This window comes from Marmota flaviventris, chromosome 11 (genome assembly GCF_047511675.1).
Source record: "Marmota flaviventris isolate mMarFla1 chromosome 11, mMarFla1.hap1, whole genome shotgun sequence".
NCBI lineage: Eukaryota > Metazoa > Chordata > Mammalia > Rodentia > Sciuridae > Marmota > Marmota flaviventris.
The window spans coordinates 55,137,727-55,164,920 of record NC_092508.1 but is presented as its reverse complement, the minus strand read 5'-3'; the positions used below and the strand labels follow the sequence as shown (position 1 = coordinate 55,164,920).

The 27,194-nt window shown below is 38.9% G+C and overlaps 1 protein-coding gene across 1 annotated transcript in view; it reads right to left on the bottom strand.

Moving 5' to 3' along the window:
- The window catches only part of Pde11a (phosphodiesterase 11A), a 369,570-nt gene that overhangs the window by 23,301 nt on the left and 319,075 nt on the right, over positions 1–27,194 (bottom strand). The window contains exons 16-19 of the mRNA XM_027946092.3: positions 24,208–24,285; positions 18,415–18,478; positions 12,135–12,209; positions 7,079–7,162 (exon numbers count right to left, since the gene is read on the bottom strand). Coding sequence (XP_027801893.2) covers positions 7,079–7,162; positions 12,135–12,209; positions 18,415–18,478; positions 24,208–24,285 — 301 coding nt within the window. The remainder of the gene's footprint in view (positions 1–7,078; positions 7,163–12,134; positions 12,210–18,414; positions 18,479–24,207; positions 24,286–27,194) is intronic.

Genomic DNA, 27,194 nt, shown 5'->3' with positions numbered 1-27,194 from the left:
AGGAAGAGCTTTGGAATCTGGCCAAGGGTGTGAGATGCCTCCACAGGCAAAGCAAAGGGTAATGCAGGAGGCCAGAGGTGACATGCACTTCACTGTCCTTTTATTAATGAGCCCCCTCTGCTGTTCGGTATTCCATTCCACACAGCACATGATTCTTTGATGTTGATATTGCTAACTCTTAATTGTTGAAGAATCTGGAAAGTCCTTTAAGTCAAAGAAACATTAAATTTTAATCCTAATAAATTTAGTGCATTTTATTGCATTGTAATTTCCTGAAGTCATTTGTATACAATATTGCACATAATTTCTTGAAATCTATGTATGATATATACTTGCTCAATATTTTACATTGACTATTAAAATAACTAGAAGATTACATTTTCTGGCAATGCTGGATAAAGGAAAATTAAATGTATTTCCTAACTGAAAAAAAGTCAAAGCTTTGAAAAATCCATGGCTATAAAGTAGTTCTTCACAGTAAAATTAAGGGCCAATTCAACCATGATGAGAACTAAACCACTTTCTAAAAAGATATCATAGGCCATATAGTTGAGATTATGGGCAGGAATATAACAGGGCATACTCTGATGAAAGAGTTTTTATATTTATAGGTGATAACTTAAAATGACATTATAACCATACTTTGTACATCCCACTGCTTATAATTAACCTGTGGCACTGCAAACCATCATCTGCTTTTTTTTTTTCCCCTTCATTCATTTGTTCAACAGACATTTACTGAAGCAGTTCTGTTGTGCTCCACACTATGCTGGGTACCGGGAATAGGGGGGTCTCAGGAAACCCATCTTATGGGAAGTCAGGGCTCAGAATGAACCAGGGGGGCCTTTAATTCTAAGCCAAGGAATCAGTCTTATGGATGGGAGTAGTAATCTCAGGCTTCTGAGAGGGATGCATGGTCATCCACTATGGAACCACCATGGAAAGCATACTTTTTTTAATTTAATTTTTTTTTGTAGTTGTAGATGGACAGAATGCCTTTATTTTATTTTTATGTGGTGCTGAGGATTGAACCCAGCGCCTCACACATGCTAGGCAAGCGCTTTGCCACTGAGCTACATCTCTAGCCCCTACTTGTTCTTTTTTATTAAGGAAGATCATTTTGGCAAAAGTTTGGAAGACAGTCTGTAGCGGAGGGGCCTGTCAATTGCACAGAACTGGCCCTTTTGAATGTTTATATTCTCTTCCATTTCTATTTGACTAACATTACATAGGATTTTTTCAGGTTAACAAGTTTTACCATTAGCACTTAGATTTGGAAATAGTACATGTAAGAAGGAAGATATTTTAAAGGCTAAATCAATGCATTTTTCACTGGGCTTGAGAGAGATGTCTGGGCTCCTCACCCAGGAATTCAGTTGGCTCCCTTCCTTCCGGCCTACCTCCCTGCCTCCCTATCTGATGAAGTTGTTCTATCCACATTCCATTTCCTGTAGGTTTTTTAAAGAATTTTTTTATTTGTTCTTTTTAGTTATACATGACAGTAGAATGTATTTTGATATATCACATATACATGCAGTATGATTTCTTGTTTTTGTGGTTGTACATGATGTGGCGTTACACTGGTCAAGTCTTCATATATGAACATAGGAAAGTAATATTCAATTCATTCTATTATCTTTTCCATTTCCATCCCTCTCCCTTCCTCACTCTGTCCTGTCCAACCCAGGACCACCCGCCACCATTATAAATCAGCATCCGCATATCAGAGAAAACATTCTGCCTTTGGTTTTCTGGGGTTGGCGTATTTCACTTACTATGATAGTGTCTAGTTTCATCCATTTACCAGCAAATGCCGTAATTTTATTATTTTTTATGGCTGAGTAATATTTCATTGTGTATGTGTACCACATTTTCTTTATCCATTCATCTGTTGAAAGGCACCTAGGTTTGTTCTACAGCTTAGCTGTTGTGAATTCAGCTGCTATAAACACTGATGTGGCTGTGTCACTATAGTATGCTGATTTTAAGTCCTTTGGGTATAAGCCAAGGAGTGGGATAACTGGGTCAAATGGTGGTTCCATTTCAAATTTTCTGAGGAATCTTCATACTGCTTTCCATAGTGGTTGCACCAATTTGTAGTCCCACCAGCAATGTATGAGTGTACCTTTTCCTCCACATCTTCGCCAACATATATTGTTACTTGTGTTCTTGATAATTACCATTGTGACTGGAGTGAGATGAAATCTCAGTGTGGTTTTAATTTGCATTTCTCTGGTCGCTAGAGATGTTCAACATTTTTTCATATATTTGTTGACCGATCATATTTCTTCTTTTGTGAAGTGCCTGTTCAGTTTCCTAGTTCATTTATTGATTTTTTTTTTTTTTTGGTGTTAAGTTTTTTGCCCTATAGGCTTTTTAAGAGGAGATGAGTTTATGCTCTAACTAGTCACCCTGCAACCCATGAGTTATTTTTCTTTTTCTTTTTGTCTTTCTTTCTTTTTTAATTGGACTCAAGCCATGGATCATGTGGGAAACACTGAGTTGTTTTTAAAGTACTTTCAACAGTATCCAGAGAAACTGTCCTACAGGACCACTTTATATCCTCTTTTTCAGTTTACCAATGTCTAAGTCTAGAGTCTCTTCAATTTCAAGTATATTCTAAAGATACTTTTTTTCTTACTATTTCTAAAAAGCATATTAATCACTGCATCAGGTAAAATAAATTTTCCGAATGATCATTATAACTGAAAACAGAAAAAAAGTCTAAGTTGACTGTAATATTTACATCAGAAGCCCTCCTGCTACAGAAACCCATGACATTTTTAAACAAAGACACACTGATCTTATGGAAAATTTTCTTCTCTAGATAGAGAAGAAGAATTATTCTAGTTAGATGCTCCTCTTTTTCATTATATGCGAGAAAATCCACCCCAATTGGGGACAGAGCTAGAAATCTGATGATGTTCATAAGAAAAATTAAATTGCTTAGTCCTTAACAGACAGAAGATTTATAATGCCTCTGTGCATCAGTCACATTCTAGGTACACTGAGGTTTAAGCCGAGAATGGAAATTAGGGGCAAAAACTTAGCTCGCTCCTACAAAGAGGAGCTCAGAATGATACTGTGACATCAGGGTTTCTGTTTATCCCTAAGGCTGGTGCAGCAATGACTGCAAAGTTTGATGGTGTCTTTTTTTTTTTCTTCTTTCTTACTTTTTTTTTCCTTCTAAAGATGTTGAGCAGCAGGCTAATGGCTCCCCAGCAGGGTGCAAAGACAGCAGAAAGCACAGGAATCAGATGTCAATGTATTCCTCCGAGAAACCCTGCTAGGACAGAGCTAACTAACCAGGGCTTTAGTCTTCTCTGGGGGGACACGCTTTGATGGTTCCCTGCCCACTCTTGGCTTCCTATATGCTTTCTGATTAAAATGCTGTCACAGATAAATCATGACTTCTGCCTTTTAGGACCATTTTTTTTTCCTCTTTCTTTCTTTCAAGAAAAGTTTGAAACCATGAGATTAAAAAGATGATCAAGTTCTGGAGAACTATCCATGAACATCTAAATGTATGTGTACAGATATGTCAGACCTTCTTTTGAGTGGCTCCCCATGGATCAGGGACCATCCTGAAACCTTCCCTACCTGGCATGCTGCTAGGGCTAAAGCAATGGCTTGAAAACTTGTTCTTTCTCCTCTTGAGATGGAAACAGTCCATTTCTCTTGTATACAAGACGTAGGGTGAACACAACCCACTGATCATTGTTTCCTGCTGTCTTTATGTTTTTATACATTTTCTATCAGTCACTTTCAATCATTTCATTACTTTGGTAACTTCCTAATAAATAGATTTTGGAGGAGGAGGAGTCCTCATTTTCCCTTTGACATAATCACAAATTGACTGGAAATTGCAGTTATCTCACAGATAAAAGTTTTGATTTTAAATGCAATGGATTCCCACCTAGGCATATCTATTAGGGTTCCTTCAGGAACCTGAGAGTAGTGATAATTTTTATCTTTTGGTTAAGAGACAAGTCTCAGGCAGAAAGTGCCCAATCTGTTAGGGTATTCGATAAGCACAATCCTTTTAAATCCATGAAGTAAAACCGAATTACCCCGTGAGAGTCAGTGAAGTCAAAAAGCTCTGCCTGGGTAGCTGCCTGTCCATCCTCCCCTCCCCAACTTCCTATTCTGTTCCTCTCCTCTACATACAGCCTCCAGCTGGTCAGACTCCTGTCTACACTGTCCCCCCCAGCAGGGGGATCTCACCTTAGCGCTCTCTCTCTCTCTCTCTCTCTCTCTCTCTGTGTGCGTGTGTCTCTCTCTGTCTCTGTCTGTCTCTCTCTGAATCTGTTTATTTAAACTCTAGTGAGGTTTCTTATCACTCACACCTGTTCGCCTTGGGGTCGGGGCTTTGGCCATTAGAAGGGACAGCCCTTTGTCCCCCATGTACTATTCTGTGTCCTTTTGCCCTATCCCCTTGTCAACACAGCAAGACCAAATTGGATTCTTATGCTCTATATTTCAGACCATGTTATTTCAGCCTGATCACAGTTGGGATTCCTGACACTTCTCTGTTTGGCTTCTGTCCTCTCAGACTCTTTGGGTTCAAAACCTCAAACCAGTCTTTCAACACCAACTTGAATTTCCTCAGATGTTTTGGCTCAGTGGCCAGCATCACATCGGTGACTTTCCTTGCTTGACATTTCCTCAAGATTTTGTGTCTTCCCACTAATGTGATTTCTGCTTGGCGACTAATTCTAGCTCAACTCTGGAGCACCAACAGTTAATTTAAGATTATTGAACAGTGGGGAGAATATCCATTGTATGAGGTGGAACAAAATAGAGAGATTAAACTCTTGCTAGAGTTTCAATTTGAGGGCTCTTGGACAAGGTGGTTTCAAGGCCTTACAAAGAATTTACAAATGAAATTATGAAATTGAAAAAAAAATATTAGTGATAAGGAATCTAAAAAGAGCAAGATTTTCATCGTCTGCTAAATAAGAAGATAATGGTGGCAAGTACAAATATGAGCTTTTGTCAACAGCTCCTTCATATTCCCCTTGAGAATGACATGCCTCTCCCCAGAGAGAGACAACAGCAGGAGACCCTTTCATCAAAGGCACAGTGGGGCAGTTGAAAGGCCACTTCACCAAAATAAAGGTCAAGGATGAGCAGGACACATGCCTAACTTGGTAGCAATGTCACTTATCCTTTCTATATGCTAATTTTCTGCAGATGTATCTAACCTCACAGATGAATAAAGTAAAATAGATGTGAAAAATCAAGATATGTAATGTGAAGTGGTAATATTGCTCCTTAAACACTAGAAACTGCTATTTTTAGTTGAAATTCAAGTAACTTACTTTTTAACCCAAGGGTTTCAAAGTATTTACCACAATGTAAATGATAAACCCAAACAATTGTGAATCAAAAATGAAATAACATGGAAATGCACAAGAGAACCCTTTCCAGCATTTACTATATCTAATCACATAGGAAAAGTGTGTATGTTTCAAAGTAATTTTGCAAACTTAGCACCCCAAATTAAACAGCCCCACATATACATAACTTCATCCTTCTAAACTTTACTGTCAGTAAATGAAATTTATTAATTGCAAGAATAATTCATTCATCCATTTGTTGCCTAAGTGTGCACAGGAAACTGCATAACATTAGAAAAATAATTCAGTGTGGGTAGTCAAGGTCAATTTAGCAAAGCAAGAGATACCTGACCCAACAGCTGTGGGCTTTACACATGGGGGCCTGGCTTATTCTGAGACATCAGGGGTAGGAGGAGCAGATGGGAAGAAAGAAAGCTGAGAAGCCACAGATAACAAAGTATACATCATTCTTGATTCATTTTGCCCAATCTTTCATTATTGAGTGAAAGAACATTATGTTCCATTTATAACTAAAATAATCAATTTCAGATTATTTTAAAACTGTTTTTGGTTGATTATATGCCAGCAGGCATTTAATGGATCATATAAAACAAGAAATGAATTCACTTTTGTTATTTATAATTATTGAAAAATTGCATTTCCATCTTTAAGACAATATTCTGATTTGTTTGTTTCCTGGGTACTGTGACAGGGTTCAGCAGTTCCTAAAAGTACTGAAAATGAAGTGGTAGATAAGTTTGAAACTTAATGGTTGTGAGGTCTTTAAAAAACAATACTGTGCTCTTAATGGAGTTACACAGAGTGAGAAACTAAAGAGGTTCTGCTTTCCCTGCATGTTTCTCGCTTTGAAGTTAGAAAAGCAGCTCAGTTTGATTGAGCTAGGTTGGGGGTAAAGAACTCGCCAGGTTTTACAGATGAAAGCAAATGCTTAGAAGTAGAATTAAAAGCCAATGTACACTAAACTGTTAGTGTTAACTGATGCCAGCCCTAATCCATACTCAGAAAGCAGAATGTGAACCATTCAAAGCTGACACTGGTCTCCTTGCCAGGAGCTGGTCTGCACTCCAGGCAGCAGACCTAGAAATCATTAGCTCATCTCCCTCAGAATTAACTGGGTGGGAGGTGTCGTCTGCATTACAGAGAGAGGCAGATTTTGAATACCACAGGGTTAGAGCAGAAAGCAGTTTCGGGAACCCTTGTGTCTCACATAATATTAATATGGGTTAAAAAATGTGTGTGTGTGTGTGTGTGTGTGTATTATGATTTCTATGGTCAAACATGTTTGAGAGATTTAGAATAAAGTATGTTTCTTTCCTGCAGGACTTCTCTTGAGTCTTCAATATATGGCTTCCATACATGCATGGGTGTTTCCTCAGTTACCCAGGCCTGAGAGCCATTTTTGAAGAGATGATGATTTTTAGACCCTATTTGTGCTCCTTGGGGCATGGTTTGGGAAATGCTGAGATAAAATATTAGTATCCCTGCTTTATAGATGAGGAAGATGAGGCCCATGAAGATCACATCCTAGCAAGTGGTGGAGAGCTCAGCTCTCCAGCTTCCCAGTACCAACTCCTGGATGGGAACTCTGGGGAAAGACAAACTGCAGCAGAGTTTGCAGCAATGTAGATGCCCTGAAAGGATCTCCCCAAAACCAATGCCTCTAGAAGTGCCATTTCTGGCTCAGTCTGGACCAGCCCGCCTCCCCAGGTCAAGATTACCTGATACAAAGGCATGCAGATGCTATCAATCCACTCCAACTGCAACCGAGGCAGCTCATCTTTCCGGTTCCGATCGAAAATAGCCTAGAACAGGGGAGGAAAGCCTTGCTTTATTACACTGGGGGTTTCACAGGTGCTTTGTCAGATGCTTCACCACAATGGTCCAATTTTACCAACTGAACACTTCACAAACCACAATCAATCCTTACGCACACTTTTTTCTTTTATCTGTAATAAGAAATAAAGCATTCCCACCTCTTTTTTTTTTATGAGATTTGTAAGCGAATTTATTTGAACTTTATAGCACGCAACTCCTTGGGGCCAGAATCTGTCTTCAGATATGGGTAGCTGCTACTGAATCAAGTCATCAGGTCACTGGGAATTAGGTACAAATCAAGGGGAAAAAGATGTATTTTATTGTCACAAAAATAAAGCAGGCTCTTATTTCGGTAGTGAGAATGCAGGATAGAATGGGATAAATTGGAAAAGACCATTTAAATAAATTTTACTTTAAATAGAAACCATTTATATTAATTTTTTAGGGTCAAGAATTGGTTCAACAATTGTATTTTTCAATAAGGTTCTGCCATTAATAGATTCCTAAGTCTTTATCTGTCATTGGATGGATGATGGTGGGAGGCACCCATTTATTCTTCTTTCCCAGCCTTTAAACTTCATGAAGTTACAGTGTTTGATATAATTTAGGTGGACTGAGAAAAAGAATGACATATGTCTGTTGGGAAGACTAGATTAGGGGAATAATCGACTGGGATTGGAGAGTTAATGGTTTTCTTGAAAAAACAATCAATTCTACTGTAGTGATAATGTCCCTCCCTTTTTCTTAAAGAAGGCCAGGGCCTAAGAAGCTCCCTTGTGCCCCTATTGGTTCATAAGACTACACTGCCTAGTTATAACTTGGCTTGCTTTATTGCCTTAGAGTAGGTGATGTCTGTCTTCTAGTTACAGTGTGGATCCACATCATTTTGATACCCTTACAGGTTCTGAGCGCAGGTCCACACCAGCCCTTGGTCCAGAGATATTGGCAATGCCTGCATCCTTCAGACTCATGAATGACAGTGGGATTGGGTAAGGCAGAAATCAGTAGCTGCCAAATCTGAGGAAAATATCTGTACACTAGGGAGAAGGTCACTGACTCCCATAGCCTCTGCTCAGACTTGTCTTATCAGAAAAGAAGACTGGACTTTGGAAAGGACATGAAATATCCTGGACAAAGTGATTACTCTTGTGAACAATGAGTCTTGGTCCAAAATGCTCCTATAAGAATATTCTCAGTCCCTTTTGTGTTTCTGTAACAAAATATCCAAAGCTGGGCAGCTCCCTAAAGAAAAGAGGTTTATTTAGCTCATAGTTCTAGAGGTTCAAGGACCCACATGTGATGAAGGCCTTTGTGCTGGCTGTCCTGAGGTGGCACAGGGCATCACATGGCAAGAGACAAGGAATGCATGTATGTGTGTCCCTCTTTTCTTATAAAGCTAGCCTGGTTAAATCACAGGGGCTCTCTAGGCTCCTAATCACCTCCCAAAGGCCCTGCCTTTAAACATTATAGTCCTTAAATTTCTATGCTCTTACTACCTCACCATGGGACTAAATTTTAATGTGTGAAACTCTGGAGAACACATTCAAACCATTCCCGAACCATGGCATTCTGTTTTATTTTCTCTATAGTTCTCTTTGCTATTAACTATTTGTTCATTTAGTTAGTTTCTGGTGAGTTTTATATACAAATACCTTTTTAAAAAATTCAGGGGTTTTAAGTATGCTCATATACGTGTGCAACTATTTCCACAACTTTAGAACATGTTCATCACCCCGACAGGAACCCCACACCAACAGAAGCATTGTCTCCCAGGTCCCAGTCTTAGGAACCACAAATCTACTTCCTGTTTGAATTTGCCTATTCTGCACATTACATATAAATGGAATTGTATGATATGTGGTCTTTTCTAACTGGCTTCTTTTATTTAGCATAGGGGTTTCAAGGAATATCTATGTAGCAGGTATTAGTACATCATTTTTTTTGGTCAAATAATATCAATTGTATGGATAAACCATGTTTTATTTATTCATTCATTAGTTAATGGACCTTTGAGTTGTTTCCACTTTTTGGCTATTATAAATTAATGCTCCCATGCACATTCATTTGTAAATTTTTGTGTGGATGTATATTTTCGTTTCTTTTGGTGATACACCTAGATGTTGAATTTCAGGGTCATATGGTAACTCTTGTTTAACTTTTTGGTAAAGTGTTCTTCAAAGCAGCTACACTATTTCACATTCCTACCAGCAATGAATGAAGTTCCACTTTCTGCACAACCTCATTGACACTTACTATTGTCTGTCTTTTTTATTCTAGTCCTTTTAAGGGATATGAAGTGGTATTTTCAGTGGTTTCAATTTGCACTTTCCTAATGGCAAACGCTTTTGAGAATTTTTTTCATGTGCTTATTGGCCATTTATGTATTTGCTTTGGAAATGTGTTTGTTCAGATCCTTTGCACATTTTAAAAATTGAACCATCTTTTTATTTTATTTTATTTTTTTAATATTTATTTTTTAATTGTAGTTGGACGCAATACCTTTATTTATTTATTTATTTTTATGTGGTGTTGAGGATCGAACCCAGGGCCCCGCACATGCTAGGCAAGTGCTCTACTGCTGAGCCACAACCCCAGTCCTCTTTTTATTTTATGATTATTTTTTTAAGTTCTAAATACAAGGCCCATATCAGATATATGATTTATAAATAATATCTCCCATTTTGTAGATTGCCTTTTTCAGTTCCTTTATAATATACTTTGATACAAAAACATTTTTAATTTTGATAAAGTCCAATTCAATATCTCTGGATCAACATCTCTGAAACTTATTATCTTTTGTCTCTTGTGCTTTTGGTATCATATTTAAGACACCACAGCTAAATTGAAACCAGAAGATTTATACCTATATCTCCTTCTAAGAGTTTTATTGTTTTAGCTCTTACATTTAGGTTTGTGATCCAATTTATGTTTACTTTGGGTATGGTGAGAGGTAGGGCATCAACTTCATTCTTTTCCCCTGTGGATATCCAGTTGTCCTCAAACCATTTGTTGAAAAGACTATTTTTCTCCATTGGGTTGTCCACTCATGTTGAAATCAATCGACTGTAACTGTAAAGGTTTATTTCTGGACTAGTCAGTTCTTAATCAAAAATGTTTGAGGAGAGAAAAATGAGTGTGAGGTGCCACATCGTCCTGTGCTTTCCCTTTACAGCACTTTGCATCTTGTAATATAATTTTCATGATTATTTAATGTCTATATTTTTTACCAGTTGACAAGGTACTTGAAGGCAGGGAAGATTGCAGCTTGATGCTCATTGCCGGACATATAGTGCTTAGCTTCCTGCTTGACACATGAAAATGCTCAACCATATTTTATTCACTGACTCCCTGCTTCTAGTGTTGACCTCTGGCTGTGGTCCAGGATAGACTTTGTCTCTATAAAGTTATTGTGATGACTTCTGGGACCATGATACCTGAGGAGCTTCAGGACAATTTTCTTCCTAGAAATGAGGAGATAGTTGGATGCAGCAGGTATCAACTCTGGGTGTATACACTTCCAGACACTTCTGGAAAGGGACTAGGGAGAGATTACTCTATCCCACAGGAGACAATCATCAGTTGGACTAAGGAGTCTTTTGTGAGGACAGACTAGCATATAGAGCCATGTTTCCAACACAAAATTAATTTCATTTATGTCTTCAGAAAATGCCTTACCTGAGCCTAGAGAAAGGCTCCTCAGTGTTGTGCCACTGCACCTGCCAGCTCACTGGTGCTGGTGATTTACTCACATTTTTTTTCATTTAATTAGATGACCTGTAGTATTATTGTAGTGTAAATCCTTCAGTGTATGCCTCTGAAACATTTTTTAAAAGGAGAGAATAGTTTTTATTTTAAAGTAGATCTGTCACTGGGAGAGATTTGGATTGTATTAGATTTTGATACAGAAATGTATGCATACTAACTGAATAGTTTTAGTTTTATAATGAAATTTGGTGACACCACCAAAAAAGAATAAAAGGATGTTTAGAATTCTGTATGACTAGACGTTGATTTGAAAACTAACATAATTGGTGGGTGTTTGTTATTTGGTGGAGTCTGACTCCAAGGTAATCAAGCTAGGAGATGGTTCTGCTGCTTTTTCTTGCTTTAAAATGTCAGCAAAGAAAGGCATCTTAAAACCCCTAAAGATCTTAATTTACCTCCAAATGTTCAGGACTCTACTGATTTGAATGCTCAAAAACACATGCTAGATGATCGACACATTCCTTGAACCTACTGTGCTGAGTTGCCAGGTTTTAAAATTCTTTGCACCTCTCTCAGAGTGGTCGGGTCTTATGTTTTTAGCTAATCATTCATCAGGAAGAAAGAGGCTGCCCGCTCTTTGAGGCTGTGATAGAGGTATTATGTCTCCTGCATCCTGACATGTATGAACAGCAGCATCCTGAGCCCATTGCAAGCTTTCTCAAATAATTGAATGACTGAGTCCAACATAAATAGCATTGCATTCACCACAACCTAGTTCTCCAGGTGACACTCCCCATTTTGCAAACAAAGAGGAAAAAAAAACAGGTTTGAAAAGATTTGCTTTGGAGATTTTGAAAGTTCAAAATTGGCAAATAAAATGTAATTCCTTGAGTCTGGATGCTTCGCTTTAATCTTTTGCTGTATTTCCATTCCAAAGTAGGCACATATGAAATGCCAGCATTGAGTTTTGAATTATTTGAATTTCACTCTGCATGTCCTCCCTCATACCTGCTTTTCCCACTGTGGGTGCTCAGGAAATGCTTGTTAAGTAGCTCACTGCTCTTAATCAGAAACCTGGGAATAAAGTGTTTAGCATTTAAGTTTAATTAAAGTTTTAAACTTTCAGGAGTCCTTTCTTAAATCCCTTTCTTAAATCCCTTCTCAGTCTTTCCCATTGTCGAGCTGTGATTTGGAGTTATTTTTGGAAATGTCATTCAAAAGGGTAAGTACGTGACAATAGAAGGATGAGCTTACTGAAGGAGTGAGTTTGAGTTCTGATCTCTCCCGATCTCCTTGTTCAAAGAACTCACTGGTTACAAGTTCAGCCACCTGAAACACAGAAACATTTTAACTTATGAATAGTTTACCAGGAGACTAGGGAGTTATTTCTGGCTTATGTACATGGTGATTATCTTCAACACAATCAATTAAAAAGTTTGTGAGGAAGTCTTAACCTTTTGTATTCAAAGGTATAACAGAATTTAATCAATGAAACTGATTTCCTTTTAATGAGGAGGACTTGTGCAGTATATTTTAGATGCATGCCAATAGATGATTAGGAAAAGTTCTTGTGTAGAAAAATGAAACTAATAATAATTTGTATCAATACTACATATTATTACATAATAATATAGCCAACTTTTTGTTGTTTCTACCTAGATTTTTTTACTGCATTGTACACTTTAATCTTAGTCTGACTTCATCTTGCCAACACATAAACTCCCACCAATAATTGTGTGTGCACTCTAAAAGGGATACTCTGCCCCCTGCTTCCTACTGTAGCAATAAATCAAGAGGCAAAAATCAAGATTCCCATTTCATATCAGACTTTGAAAATATGTCAAGATATAGTTTGAAGAACATGGAATTTGGGCTGTCTGAATCTAAGAACTTAAAGTGTACATAGATTTATTGAAGTGTTAATTCATGGTAGGCTCTGGTTGGTACCAGTACAATGGAATGGTCCTTCTACCCCAAACCTCAGAGACCTACATTTTGGTGTGGAAGATTAACTGCCAGGCTAAAGAGATTAGTTTCTCTTCCCCAAGACTGTATGACTCAGGATAGTTCAAGCACAGCAAACTGACACAACAGATAAGTGTTGGAAAAGTATTTTCAACAACACTGTGAGGTGCATTCAAGAAATTTCTGACAATCCTAAACAATCAATGGCAAGAACACCTGGATCCTTAATCTCGTTTTCCTCTATTCCAGGCCCTTATAAAGATTTGGCAAAGTTGAGCTGTGTTTAATTTTGTTCAAGTGTGCAAAACCAAGATAATTTACCTAATTGTATCTCAGAAGATGGGTCACAGATAAAACTCAAACACGTCAATCTCACACACACTTACACATGCACACATGCAGAGATCCGAGGTAACAAGTAGGCAGTAGCTATAAAGAAATTGAATATCCAGTAAATTTAGATCTGGAATACCCAACAGCATGCTTGAGTCCCTTCCAAGAATTCAACTGCTTAAAAGAAGTTGGAAGTGACACAAAACACATCGTCCTTCCCCAACCTCCAGCTATAGTCATTTCCCTTGTCCCTGCCTGTCCACTAGGACTTGATTCACTTCTGTCTGTTACAGTCTCTGCCACTACCTTTCACTTCAATGCTCCAGGCCTCTCTGTTCTCTCTCTGGCATTGCCTTTAAAGAAATGATCCCCTTAGGGTCTGGCCTCATCAATCCAGTTCCCAGAATGCCCCTCAGCCCAAAGCTGGGTCTTTTGCATTAGGAAATGTAAATGTGCACATGGCACCCCAAGGTGGGAGTCCTGCACAGGTCCTTAGCCCTTGGAAAGTAAAGAAATGAAGAAATGAAGACAAAATCCTATCCTTACTCTTCCTAAAGTGGTCCTGTTAACTCCTCTGTGCTTCTTTCATAGATTAACTTGTACCACTGCTTTGTTTGTACTTAAAAACCCAATCAGGAACATTAAGTGGCTCCTGATTGAATTTTTTATTAAAGAAGGAAATTGAGATGCTAATCAGGCCTTGAGGGATCATAGGGGAAACCCACATGCTTAGTTAGAGTCATGCTTCTGAGGAAGGATTAATAGAATAAACACCAGAACTTTAAAAAATGAAAAGGAATATTTTAAAAAATCCAATTCCAAATCTAGGAAGTTAGAAATACATTTGTATTTTATAGAAGGTTCTATTCTTTTGTTCAAATGTTAATATCGAGAAGTGAGAATAGTTTTAAAAAATATCTGAACCTATTCAATCTGAGGCAAACGTGAATGACATTTGCAGCTTAGAACCACAATAAGATTTCTGATGGAAAAATTTGCAAAAACATGGTTTCATGTATTGTCTCCCTGAATTTTGTTTCTGCACTTATTGGCAGAACTTCATATCCTAAAAATAAAATAATGTTTATGGCAGTGATTAAGAAGGCCACCCATGAGCGGCTACTATTGACCTAAAATATCAATGCAGAAATTGTGTTCCTCTTAGTGAGTCTCTAAGCAACGTAGTGAGACCCTGTTTCAAAATTTAAAAAAATAAAAATAAAAAGAGCTGGGGATGTAGCTCTGTAGCTCAGTGACAGAGTGCCTCTGGGTTCAATCCCTAGTTAAAGAAAGAAAGGAAGGAAGGAAAGAAGGAAGGTAGGGAGGGAGGGATAGGAGAGAAAGAAGAGAAAGAGAAAAAAGAAATTTTGTTCCTTCCCTCCAACTTTGCCACATCACTTTTTGTCCCACGTGGGCTATTGCTTCCTTAGCTCTTGGGTTCTTGGCATATTTCACTGGGTTTTCCAAAGGCCCTGGCACTTCATACCTCAGCCCACTCAGTTTTCAGTCTTCTCTACTTTTGTGAGAAACTTCCCCACTATCTTCACTTCTCCACCTCTTCCCTCTTATGGCAGCCAGACAGTACTACACTTTCCTCACCTACCTCTTCTCTGCAGTCTATTCTCAAATTCAATCTTTCCACACAGTAGGTAGAAATGTTGAGATACTACCAATTACACAGATTCTTCACAGTTACCCTGCTTTATGTGGCTTTTTGTGACTTCAAATATGTTCCAATGAAATTAAAACCAGAACTCAAATGGAGGAGAGTTTTATAGGAGAAATGCCCAATCTGTATTCAACTGTGATATAAGCAAGAAATAAACATCTATTTATGTTAAGCAACTGAAATTTCAGAATGTATTTGTTATTGCAGCAACACTTAGCCTAAACTTGACTAATAAAAAATTGGTATAGAAGCAAGGTACAATTGCATAAAAAAGAAAGAAAACATCTTGGAGTATGTGGCATAAGCTTGACATTAATCAGTGAGGAGGGTTTTAGGATCACAATCTATGTTACACAATTTTGTGTAGTTACCACTGCAATGAAGCTAACAGTATTCTGAATAAACTTATAGTCTTAGGCAAAGAGATTAGAAATAATGTTAGTAGCATGTGTTGGTTGGTACGGACTGTTTCACTAGGTATTCTACAGGAGTGAATTTGGAAAATGGCCAGCATGTTTGTAACTAGGAATGAAAGATAACAGAAAAATACAAGATCTTGTACAGATGGAAGATTAAGTTGCTTCTCAACCTTAAAACATAAACATTAAAATTAAGGTATGCTTTAAATGGGAAAGGTACACTAAGACTCAGTCTCACAATAAGAATCCAATTAAAAATATAGCCAAAGCATCTATACTTTAAAATTCTGAATGAACTAGGTGATACACAACAGAACTGGACAAAAATGTCTCAAAGAAATAATTTAACATGGTTCTCTCACTGAAACCTGTGAGGCCCAAAGTACTAGGGATTAAATCACAAGAGAGAGAAAGAAAAGTCTATTTACTATATTTCTTTATTCCTCAATATTATAAGGAAGTGACAAAAAACACCTAAAATGTTTCTATGAAAAAGAGCTCTGTATATGGTTATTGGCAAATGGAAATAATTAGAATAAAATATATATAGGAAGCTGACTAAATGTTTGAGAGAACTTTAATGCCAAAGCATCCCTGATCTTGTGTTTATGTAGAAAGTCTTGGACCCTCAGCCATCTTTGGGTGAGAAACAGGGTGAGAAAAGCTGCCTGACCTGCAGATAAGAATAACTTTCCAGAGTATGGAAAACAATTAACTGGACAGCATCTCCCAGCCCACTAGCATGAGGACAACCCTCATGAAGAATGTCCCATGGGGTTTGGGATTTGCCAAGAATATTGACTTCCAAATGTGGCTCATAGCTTCCTTTTCTGAATGGGAGTGTGTGATGAGTATTTTGTGTTTGGAGTGGATGTTAGCCACTGTATCTGGGCATATGTAGGTGTTTAATTTTCCTTCATACATTTTGTAGAGGTGAGCACATATTACTCAGAGATTCTGGACTTGGAGTTTGATGCCATGACTAATGGGATGCAGCTTTTCTTGGGGAGAGGATGAGTACATTTTGTTTTCAAGAAGGAGAATGAGTTGTGTTTTTGGTGATTATAAGGGCAGACTGTGGCAGTTCTGCTTTTACCAGCTATTCTGGCTTTCTGTTTGCTGGACACATTGAAGGATGTCGAGTGGGGTTATGTGAGCTGTTGGGGCCACTCAGTTGTTGAAGAAAGCATTTAACTAGCAGAGCAAGATCCTCCCAGGGCTCCTCCAGAATGATCCGGATAGAGACTGCTCCATCAGCCCAGTCTGGATGAGGACAAAGAGCTGCCAATCAACTCTGGATACACATGTTCATGAGCACTTTGTTGAGATTTTTGGGCTTAGTGATAACATAGTCAATTCTGTAGACACATTTGCATCACTGAAAATTGCTGAGTGATGTATCATGTGTAGGAAAGCAAAAACATGATGGATCATGAAGGATGGGAGCTTAATCTACTAGACTCTATTCCCTGTCCACCACCTACTACTGGAGGACCTCAGACTACTTATCCTTTTTAAATCTCATCTTTCCCATTTGTGAAATGAGGATAATAACTGGATTTATTTCTTAAAGTCACCAAACGATACCATACACTTGGTGGCTAAGTCAACAGAAATTTAATCTCTTATAGTTCTGGGGGTCAGGAGTTCTTCATAAGCTCACTGAGCAGAAATTGAGGTGTTGGCAAGGCTGTGCTCCCTCTGAGGCTCTAAGAGAACATCCGTTCCTTTTCTTCAGTTTCAGGGGCTACCAGCTTTCCTTGGCTTATGGTCACAAAGTTCCAATCTCAGCCTTGCCTTCATATTGCTGTGTCCTCTTCTGAATGTGTGATCTCCTTTGCTGTCTCTTATAAGGAGACTTGGGAAAAGCTGAATATCCAGGGTAATCTCCCCAGGAAGGATCTCATATCCTTATTTTAATCACATCTGCAAAGATATCTTTTCCTCATAAAGTAATGTTTACAGGTTTCAGGGGTTAGGACCTGATATCTCTGTGTGGACATTATTCAGCCTACTATAGTCACTCTTTGTATCTTAAAGGGGATTTAAAGAATAAAGTTATTTATTGATATATGAATGTATCTTATTTCCCTAAAATGTTAAGTCTTAAGATACTAAGCTACTATTTTGTACCCCACAGTCCAATTAACTTAAACTTAAACTTTGAAAAACATGCCTATAGGCCAGACACAATGGCACCCATCTGTAATCCCAACATCTTGGGAGGCTAAAGCAGGAGGACTGTGAGTTCAAAACCAGCCTCATCAACTTTATGAGGGCCTCAGCTACTTAGCAAGACCCTGCCTCAAAATAAAACTTAAAAAAATAAAAGGGACCAGGGATGTGGCTCAGTGGTTAAGTGCTGGGTTCAATCCATAGTACCAAGAAAAGAAAGGAGAAAAACAAAAGCAAAAAACCTATAATCTCAGCACTTGAAAGGCTAAAGTGGGAGAATTACTTGAGCCCAGGAGTTTGAGACCAACCTGGGCAACATAGTAAAACCTTGTCTCAATAAATAAATAAATATTGAAATAAAACCAAGGAAAGAGCACTTAAAGTGCTATTAACCCCTAAATAATATCAGTAATCAAGAATCTTGAGTTGGGTAGTTACTTGATGGAAAACTATTGCTGCTATAAAACCAATGTTTATTCAGGGACAAAAAACAGATGGGTATAAAGGCATGGCCTTTTGGGTACAAATCAAATCGAACACTGCATACTTTGACCGTGAAGTCCTTTGATATATAAATAGTATTGAAAAGAAAAATAGAATTTCCTTTTCACCCATGGCTCTTTTTTTTTTTTTTTTTTTTTTTTTTCAGATGTGAAAACAGGCCTATTCAAAAACATTATCTTTGAATGCTTGTCTTAAGATGTGGTCAAGATGCTTTTCCAATTTAGCATGTTACAAAAAAATCTTAAGAGATGGAAATAGTATTGCTCAGTAGAAGCACAATGAAGAAAAGGTTTTGCGATAAACAGCAGTGCAACTGATTCTGCTGCTGCTTTTTACACCATGTTAATAATACTGATGCAAATTGACTAGGGTTTCATTGCCTGGCAGTCAGGGGCTCTGGGAATATCTCCCCCACCCCACCCCCCACCAGTCCCTCCTCTGCTGAGCCCTGCCATTAATCACCACTTGCCTGTCTGGAGATCTCCCACGGTTTGGTCACGGCTCCAAGGTCACAGGCTGTCATTAACATTGATCTGAAAAACAGAACCAAACAAAACAGCCTGAATAATCTTTTGTTGCATTCCTAAACAAACCCATCCTAGATACATAAATAAATAAAATGGAAAGGAGGCCAGCTCACATCTTCTTTCCCTCAACAAGGGGCAGCCCTGTTTATAGTCCCCGCTGTTCAGCATCTCTATCATGAGGCCACACTGCTTAGGAAGACAAAGCTCTCACACATTCTCCTGTGGCCCTTTTGTTTTGTCTGCAGCAAATCAAGGAAAGCTACTTGCTCTCTACCTGAGCTAAGCAAGCTCTTGAAAATAATTTATAATAGATCATTTTTTAAAAAAACGATAAGCAAGGGAATCTGTATGTAACAATATATACATTCCAGTATGTACATTACAAACTCATCCCTGATGGAAGGGAATGGAAGAAAACCCATACCAAAGAGAAGAGGCACATACCACATAAGTGCTCCTTCATTTTCATGGGCTCCATGGAACCAGGATTTATGAGGGAGAGCCTCGCCGTTTCACTCCGGTTTACTACCTGGCTCCCATCATGTTTTATAAGCATTATGAAGAACCACACTCAGCTCCAGCTTTCCTTGATTTGAGCACATAAGAAAGCACAGGAATGCTTTGAATGAGAATTTCAAGGGGCAGATTTATCTAGGATTCATAGCAAACCATGGAAACATGGGAACAATTCAAATTGTGGATAGTTCTAGTGCTTATCATTTGATGTGGTAGGTGGCAGGGGGAGCACATTCCTTGTCCCAGATCTGTTTTCTTTGGGCTAAAACCAGCAGCATGTGATGAAAAGTAAGACAGGATTTGAGCTGGGAAATCACATTTTGGCTGACGGCTTTGGGAAGAAAGGCTGTGTTGTTAGGGGTCAGAGGCCTGTCTTGCTCCCAGGGTTAACATTTTATACCACTCCTCATCCCAGTGCCTTGGAAACAGGTCTGCTGCCCAGATGGCAGAGGGCCTCCAAGGTAGGGGGGGTTTATGTAACTTCCACAGGATACCCCTCCAGGGAACCAGGCCGAGTACAGATGACAATAGGCCATTCAAGGCACAAGCTAACTGCACCAGTATCCACAGCCCTCTGGGACAGGGGCAGCACTTAGGCAGCATGGAATTCCCAACACCCCCAAGCATTATGCAAAGGAAGACATACCAATCCAGTCTTCATTTTTTATTTTCTCTAAGGAGCATTTCTAAAGTGCTCCCCATGTGCCTACTTCTGTACTAGATGCTTTCTTTTCTAACTGCTAATTTGTAGCTAAATGAATTCTCATTACAACCCTCAGGGTTATTATTCTCATTTTCAAATAAGTAAAGAGATGCATGAAGAGATTTAAGTAATTTTCCCAAGGTGAGTAAAACCTTCAGGATTTTGTGTTTACCACAACTGCCAGACCCCCTCCCAGCACTCCAATGTTTCTCATTTCAGGTTCTTTCAAACCCAAGGGGACAAGACTTTGGATAATGCATCAGACTTTGTCGTCTCTTGGATAGGAAATAATCTCTTGAGGGGGTCTACTTACATCACAACTTGAGATTTAGGTTATATTTGATTAAGCATTTGAAACATACTTCTCAAATTCATATTGCCTTAATCAGTTGATCAATACATATCTTGAGTATCTGTTAGGTGCTCAGATGATGATAATTCTAATAGCTAGGATTTATTGAACAACCACTTCTGGGTGACTGGCATAATTTCTATATGAGGCAAGGATACTATTATTATCTCCATTATAGAGATTAAAAAATTATGGCTCAAAAAGGTGAAGTAACTTTCCCAATGTTAGACAGCTAGAGAGTCAAAGCTAGGATTGGAATGCACAAGGTCTGATGAGGAACAGAAATGGAATAGAAAGTCTCTCTCGAGGAGGAAGAAGCTGGGAGGTAGGATAGGTGGAGTGGCTAAAACTTTTACCCAATTGGCAGTGGAAAGTCAATCAAGGTTGGGACAGACTGTATTAGGCCTTTAGGGAGAAAACTTAAGCTGTGAAGACAGTTTGAAGAAAGAGAGTGACAGGAGGGAGAGCAGCTAGAAACATCAATGGGTAAGTACCTAGGAGGTCAAGGAGAGTGGAAATGAAAGGACAGGTGGAAGATTATGAAGGAAGAACTGAAGGACATGAATGCATGGTTTTATCTCATTTTTGAATCCTGTATCAGAAGTTAAAGTTAAAATTATGTTGAAGTTAAAATTAAAGTTAAAGTTCCTTTCTACAGTAACAGGGCAGGGAGCGAGTTTGCATCAACTGTTAAATTGTAGTTCAATTTACAGTGAAGTTGTGTCAATCTGTTTAGTGCAATTGATTGAATGGTCTGCAAGAATGAGGGTACAACTGTCCCTGTTCTAGGTAGGGTGGGAAAACCCAGCGTCTCTGTTGCTCTCAGCAGATCATTTTCAACATATCTTTCCTCTGTATGCCAAAATTATCTCAATAATAATCTAGTGATAATTATCTTCTTGATTAGTTCTGTAGTTAAAAACAATCAGCAATGTAAAAAGAAGAAACTTTAATTTTAAAGATATACTCAAATTCAGCAAAAGATTTCACGTAGGAACTGAAATTTGCACTCACCACATAAAAATATTATGCCTAGCAGTCTGCACCCCATTTCACTGTTTTAAATTTTAAACAAATAAAACCCACAAATGGTCACACACACACACACACACACACACACACACACACACACACACACTCAATGATGGAACAGAAGGAAGGCAAGTCATGCTTCATCTTTCCCACCACAGTGCTGTCACTGTTTATTCAGTACACACTGAGTCAAAATCAGGAACGTGAAGTTCCGCAAGGTTGGAGGCACAAACCACACCCAGAGCAAGTTCAAAAGGTCCCAGAGAGGACCTTACTCTTGAAAGCATGTAGCTGGGCCACTTGTGTCAGGACCAACTGTTTGCTCAGGTATTCTTGGATTTAGCTTATAATTTATGTATAATAAAAGGATAAGTAATAAATGTGCTAATTTGAAGCTTTCATATCAATGGTTTTGATCTTTATTAGTAACCTCAGCAATTTTTTAGAATTTATACAAGCAAAGATTTTCTTCAGGAAGAAGAAGTTCATCATTGACTTCGTTCAGAACTGTTGGCATATGGCAATGATGAAAAACAAACTGATCTTTGGTTGGCTTTATTACTATCTTAAAGTTCTCTATAGATAGAGCTTTGGCAGAGCCCCACTGTTGGGGATCCATGCTCAGGATCTAACCATGTGATGAGGGAATGAGGGCATGAAAACACCTCCATTTTATATATTGTGCTTCCAAATAAGATATTTTTAGCATAATTTTAATAAAAATCTTTGTATAATTAGAAAATAAGAAAATAATTACAACAATTGGTGATAAACTTTAATTTGATTTGTGAGATGTTGTTTTTCATTTGGATAGCATTTGAAATGAAGCATTAAAATAGATTTAGAACAAGAATTTAATTAAAAGTAATTCTGCAAAGACATTTGCCCAGTTACTATCTGTTCAACTTCAGATAGGCACTACCCTATTCCTGAGGGGGTTCTCGTCAAAAAATGTTTGAAAACTTCTGCAGGAAAACATCTAACATCCAGATGGAGATGAGCACTGAATGAGCAGTGGAATTTTAGGAATGAAGCTCAGAAGAGAGAGAGGGGCCCGAGAAACAAGCTGGGGGTCTTTTGGGAAGATGGTCATTGAAACCCTGAGGACGCTGAGGAACAAGAGAATCAAAGACAGGTCCTTAGGGGAACTTAGGGGACCTTAGATACCTTTAGCAGTTGGTGGGGAGGAAGAAGGGCTAGCAAAGGACAAAGGGGAGGGAAGAGAAGGGCCAAGGGGAAGGGAGAGTCAGCATGGTTTTGCAGAATCTAAAGTTGGAGAGAGATTTAAGAGGACAACTCAATTAGGGGCTATGAAGCCAACTAAAGAGAACAAAGACTAGAAAACAAAGACTAGGTGTTTGGTGACTTTGAAAGGAGAAGAATCATGTGTCACAGACTTAATTCCTCTATGGAGGAATAGCTAGTATCTCTAAATTTTGGAATATATGTCACAATAAAAGACAATTGAGGTAAAGACATGGAAAGAATTAGGCGGTTCACAGTTAAATGAAAAAGCAAGCTCAGATTGGTATGCAAATATATGATCTATGTTAATGTGAACAAAAAAAAATTCACACTGAACAATATTTTTCCCCAAGGGTATACAAGTATATGAATGCTTTGGAAATGGTATGGAAAGATACAACAAATTGATAACAAAATTTAGCTGTGTAACAGGAATTGGTATGTGTACAGGAATTGGTATGGAGCTCAAAGGAGATTGGGGGTTGTAACTGTAATGATTTAGTTTATTACAGAAAATGTATTCATAGAACTACTCGTGAAATTAAAAAAATCACATAAAAAGAAAGAAATTCCCTTTCAAGGGATTGTGCCAGCGAAGAGTGGGAAACTAAGATGGGACCTGGAGAAGGGGCAGGCTTTACAGATAATGTTTCTCTAGAGGAGGTAGAAGTATATGTTCAGATGTAGAGAGGTCAGAGAGAGAGAACTAGGTTTTGAAAATGGAAGCCAAAGTCAAGAAATGGTGCTGCAAGGCTGATGGTGTGGGATTGGGGAGGTGGAGGCAGGCAAAGGAATTAGTAGTGGGGTGCTTCCCCCCTACCAAAGGACATTGAAGAGTCCGTAAAGCTGACACAAAGAGGACTGCGGTTGTGGCTCAGTGGTAAGTGCTTGCCTAACACGTGTGAGGCACTGAGTTCAATCCTCAGCGCCACATGAAAATAAACAAATAAAATAAAGACATTGTGTCCATCATCAACTAAAAACAAAGTAGAGAGAAGGAAAATGCAGGGCCCTTTGGTGAGAACTCAGGAGACAATGACATGATGACAGCTGCGGATCGGGGTGGGTGGAGCCCTGTGCTCCTGAGCTGCTGGCAGAGGTCTTCTGTAACAGTCAAGGGGCTGTGACAGAAAGCCTGCTCCGATCCAGATCCAGTGATTGCCTGGTTATGCACAGTGTGTCCTAATGTCGCCTCTCAGGCTTCCCCAGTAAAATCCAGCAGTATGAGAAGGAGGAGCCACAGAAGGTCTGGGGAGGTGAGGTGGAGTCTGAGGCGGAGTCAGTGGAAGGATGGGGTTGAGTAGAGGAAAGGTACCTAACTACCTGGAGGGGCTGTGGACACTGCAGTGTAACAATGGTTTGCTGCTACTCTTCCTGAACACTTGGGAAGAGGTCTCCTGCAGCTTAGAACAGGCTTCCTAATTCCAGGCCCCCCACCCCCCACGCCCCACTCAGGTGGTTCTGATTGGTTTCTATCCACAATGCCTATGGGCTTTAAAGAAAAACCAAATTAGCTCTCCATTTTTCTTTGTGCTGGATGACTCTGCTTTCTAAACCTCACAAATCCCCAGCCTCCCTACTTGCACCCCTTCGCGCCCCGCCCCCCAGGAAAAAGTAAAAATGATGGCTTGTTGAAGCTGAACTAATTCCAACATTATTTTCTAATTTTGGAGGGAGATCAATGGAGAGAAGGCAAAAAATAAATTGTAAGACAAAAAAGACGCATTCTTTATCTTATCTCTAGTTATTTAACTAATTTCAGAATGTTTTGAATGTAAGCTAAGATTCGTTATTTTAAAAATCACTTATATGCTCTTAGTGCTGTCAGAAAAGTGTGACTAAATGTTCAACTAATGAAAAAACACATAAACATAAGCTTTTTCTTACCGAAATATATCACGATGGTTTTTGATGCTCCAATCATATTCTCCTTTACTGACAAGTTCAAAGAATTCAGTTCTCCTCCTGCAGGAAAATCAAATGAAGAAAGGGGGAAAAAAACAGCTGAAATGAAATTTCTCGGGCTGTGGGGTGACATAAACACATTTATGGGGAAAATATAAGACCATCTGAACCAAGTAACTTGATATTTGAAATCATGAGGCTAAAGCACTATCAAAATAAATCATTTTTTTTTTAATGTTGAGGCTTCAAGAAAAAGTCACAATCATTTCTGAATGTATTTACAACAAAGGAGATTATAGGGCCATAAAACAGAAAACAATGTGGTACTGCATTTAGGATTATGTGCTGCGAAGCCCCCGTGACACTTTGTGAAAGTCAGAGAAGGGATGCAAGGACAAATAAAAAACAGAAACAGTCTGGAATGTTTTCTATCATTCAGCACAGAATTGAGCTTGCATGATGAACCAAGATAAGATAAACTCCCTGGTAGTAAATTTAAGACAAATATTTGTTTTCCAGGTTAGAAAATAACTATTTCACTACTTTAGTGCTTAAACACATAGTGCTGTGGGGTCAGAAAGTAACTGTGTTAAACAGTGGCTCAGTCACCCACATGCTGTGCAACTTTGGGAAGCTACTTAAACCCTCTGAGCCTCATTCCCTATTATCTGATATGGGAACTATATCTGCTACCTCATGGAGTTATGCAAGGATTAAATGAGATGACCCATGCAAAGTATTTAGCACATGTCAGAAGGTTTTCAGTGTTCAACACACAGGCAACCCCCACGCTCCATGGATCTGGAGATGTGCAGATATGGAAAAGACAAGGAACATCTTAAAATTGTGAAAACAGGGTGTCTTATTCCTATTTCCAAAAGATTTTTAATCTAGTTATATGACTCTTTTTTCTAGTGAAAAAGGAAAAAAAAAAAAGAGCTCATCACCATTTTAAGAATTTGTCCCAAGTTTTCACCCTTTTGGCATTTCCCAAGGAGACAGCATTTAAAGGCTCACCACGCTCCATGTTCCAAACCACATCCTACACAAAGTACCATCTGAAGAGCTGCTCCCAGTAAGGAAGCCCTGGCCCAGTAGGTGTGAGCATGCTGCCTCACGGTGAGGCCTCTCTTTGGGACACTACCCTTTGGAAGGCACTGAAAATACTGAGGTATAAAAGCCTGTTTAACCTTATTAAACTGTGGGATTCCACGTAGTACTGATGTTTTAAGGAATATATTTTTGAAAATACCACCACAACATACCGTTCATTTATGGTGGCAATCAGAATAGGATCTGTGAAACTTAGTGCTGACCCCTTGTATTTGGGAGGACAAAGGACACAATGCTGTGAACCACCAGCTCCCCTGTGTCTGGCTTGGTGCACACATCACCAACTGACCCTCTCTGGCTCTCTGCTCATTGGTCAGACTGACTCATCAACTTACCTGAAAGGGGTCAGGTCAGGAAGACAAGTGTGTAGCTCACTTCTTCATCCAAGACACAGACAGGTCTTGGACCTATCCCTTCAAGTGGATGCAGGCCCAGGACACACAAAAGCATGGAACAACGTCCAAGAGAACCCCCATGGTTGTCAGCAGAGATGGCAGGGTATAGTAACATGAAAGGATCAAACAAACAACCCCCTCCTCTTTAGGTGGACGAGAGTGTGCGGACCTTTTTTTGTAAACTACCATTTTCTTCATTTGGCCCACTCCCTCCTTAATGACCATGATGTCTTTGTCACATCACCACCACTGACTGTGAACTGAAATAGAAAGAGAGGCAGAGGAGTGGGAAGTGCCAGGGTTTGGGCTCACATTGACTTGGGCCTGATGCTGTCACTTCCTGTCACTTACTGTCAGATTCTGGGTAAGTAACTCTAGATTGCTGAATCTCAGTGTCTAGTTTTGTGGTAAGATTTTTACACAAGTCCTCTGCTAAGTGTTCAGCACTAGTAGATACTCAACACCCCACAGCCATGGTTAATATGAAAATATAGTAATACATAGTATTGCTGCCAATAATAATATACACAGTGGGCCAATAGGGCTACCTGGAAACTGAAGAGTTTATTAGTCCTCCACTCTTGCTGAATAGAAAGTAGTCTTTTTAAAATTTTTGTGAAGCAGAAAGTTGAGTTCAACAAATATTTACTGAACATATACTCTGTGCCAAGATTTTTCTAGGCTTTATGGAAACAAGACATGGGTGGTATCTTTAAGGATCTTTGAGGTTGGCCAGGGCAAATTGACAGGTAATTCCCTCTTCAGATGTGATGATAATGATACTGGGACTAAAGTGAGGTGAGGGTACCATGGGCACAAAACTTAAATGGGTGCTCAAAGGCTCAGCAAATGAGATGAATAATATTTTAATGCAGTATTCAAGAAATAAAAACCAAATACAAAATTCATGATGAACAAACTAACAAAATACTAAATAAAGACAAAATCTGAGCAGGGAGCCAGCCACAGAATGCACACCTATAATCCCAGCCACTCCGGAGGCTGAGGCAGGAGGATCACAAATTCAAAGCTAGCCTCAGCAACTTAGGTTTTTTTTTTCTTTTTTTTTTTTTAAAAACAAAAGACAGGATCTGACCTTTTACTCAAACAATCCACATCACTTGCCTCACCCAAGTCCTGGGCTTGATGAAGCTAACATTTATAGGCTCCTTTCTATGCAGACTTCCTGGGTTCTGTCACTTACTACCCACATGACTGACTGTGAGATGGTCTCACTGGGCTTCAGTTTTCTTATTCATAGAGAGTAATAATGAGATCTATCTTGAATGGTTGGTGGGAGGACTAAATTAAATGTTTATATAAAACATGTGGCAGAGTGCTTGGCAAAAAGTAGGTGCTCAGGAAGGACCATTACAGTTCTTAAGCTCAGAAGGGCTGAGTACCTGGCCCCAGGTCTCACAGCTGATGAGCGGCAAGACTGGAATACAAATGCAACCTGCT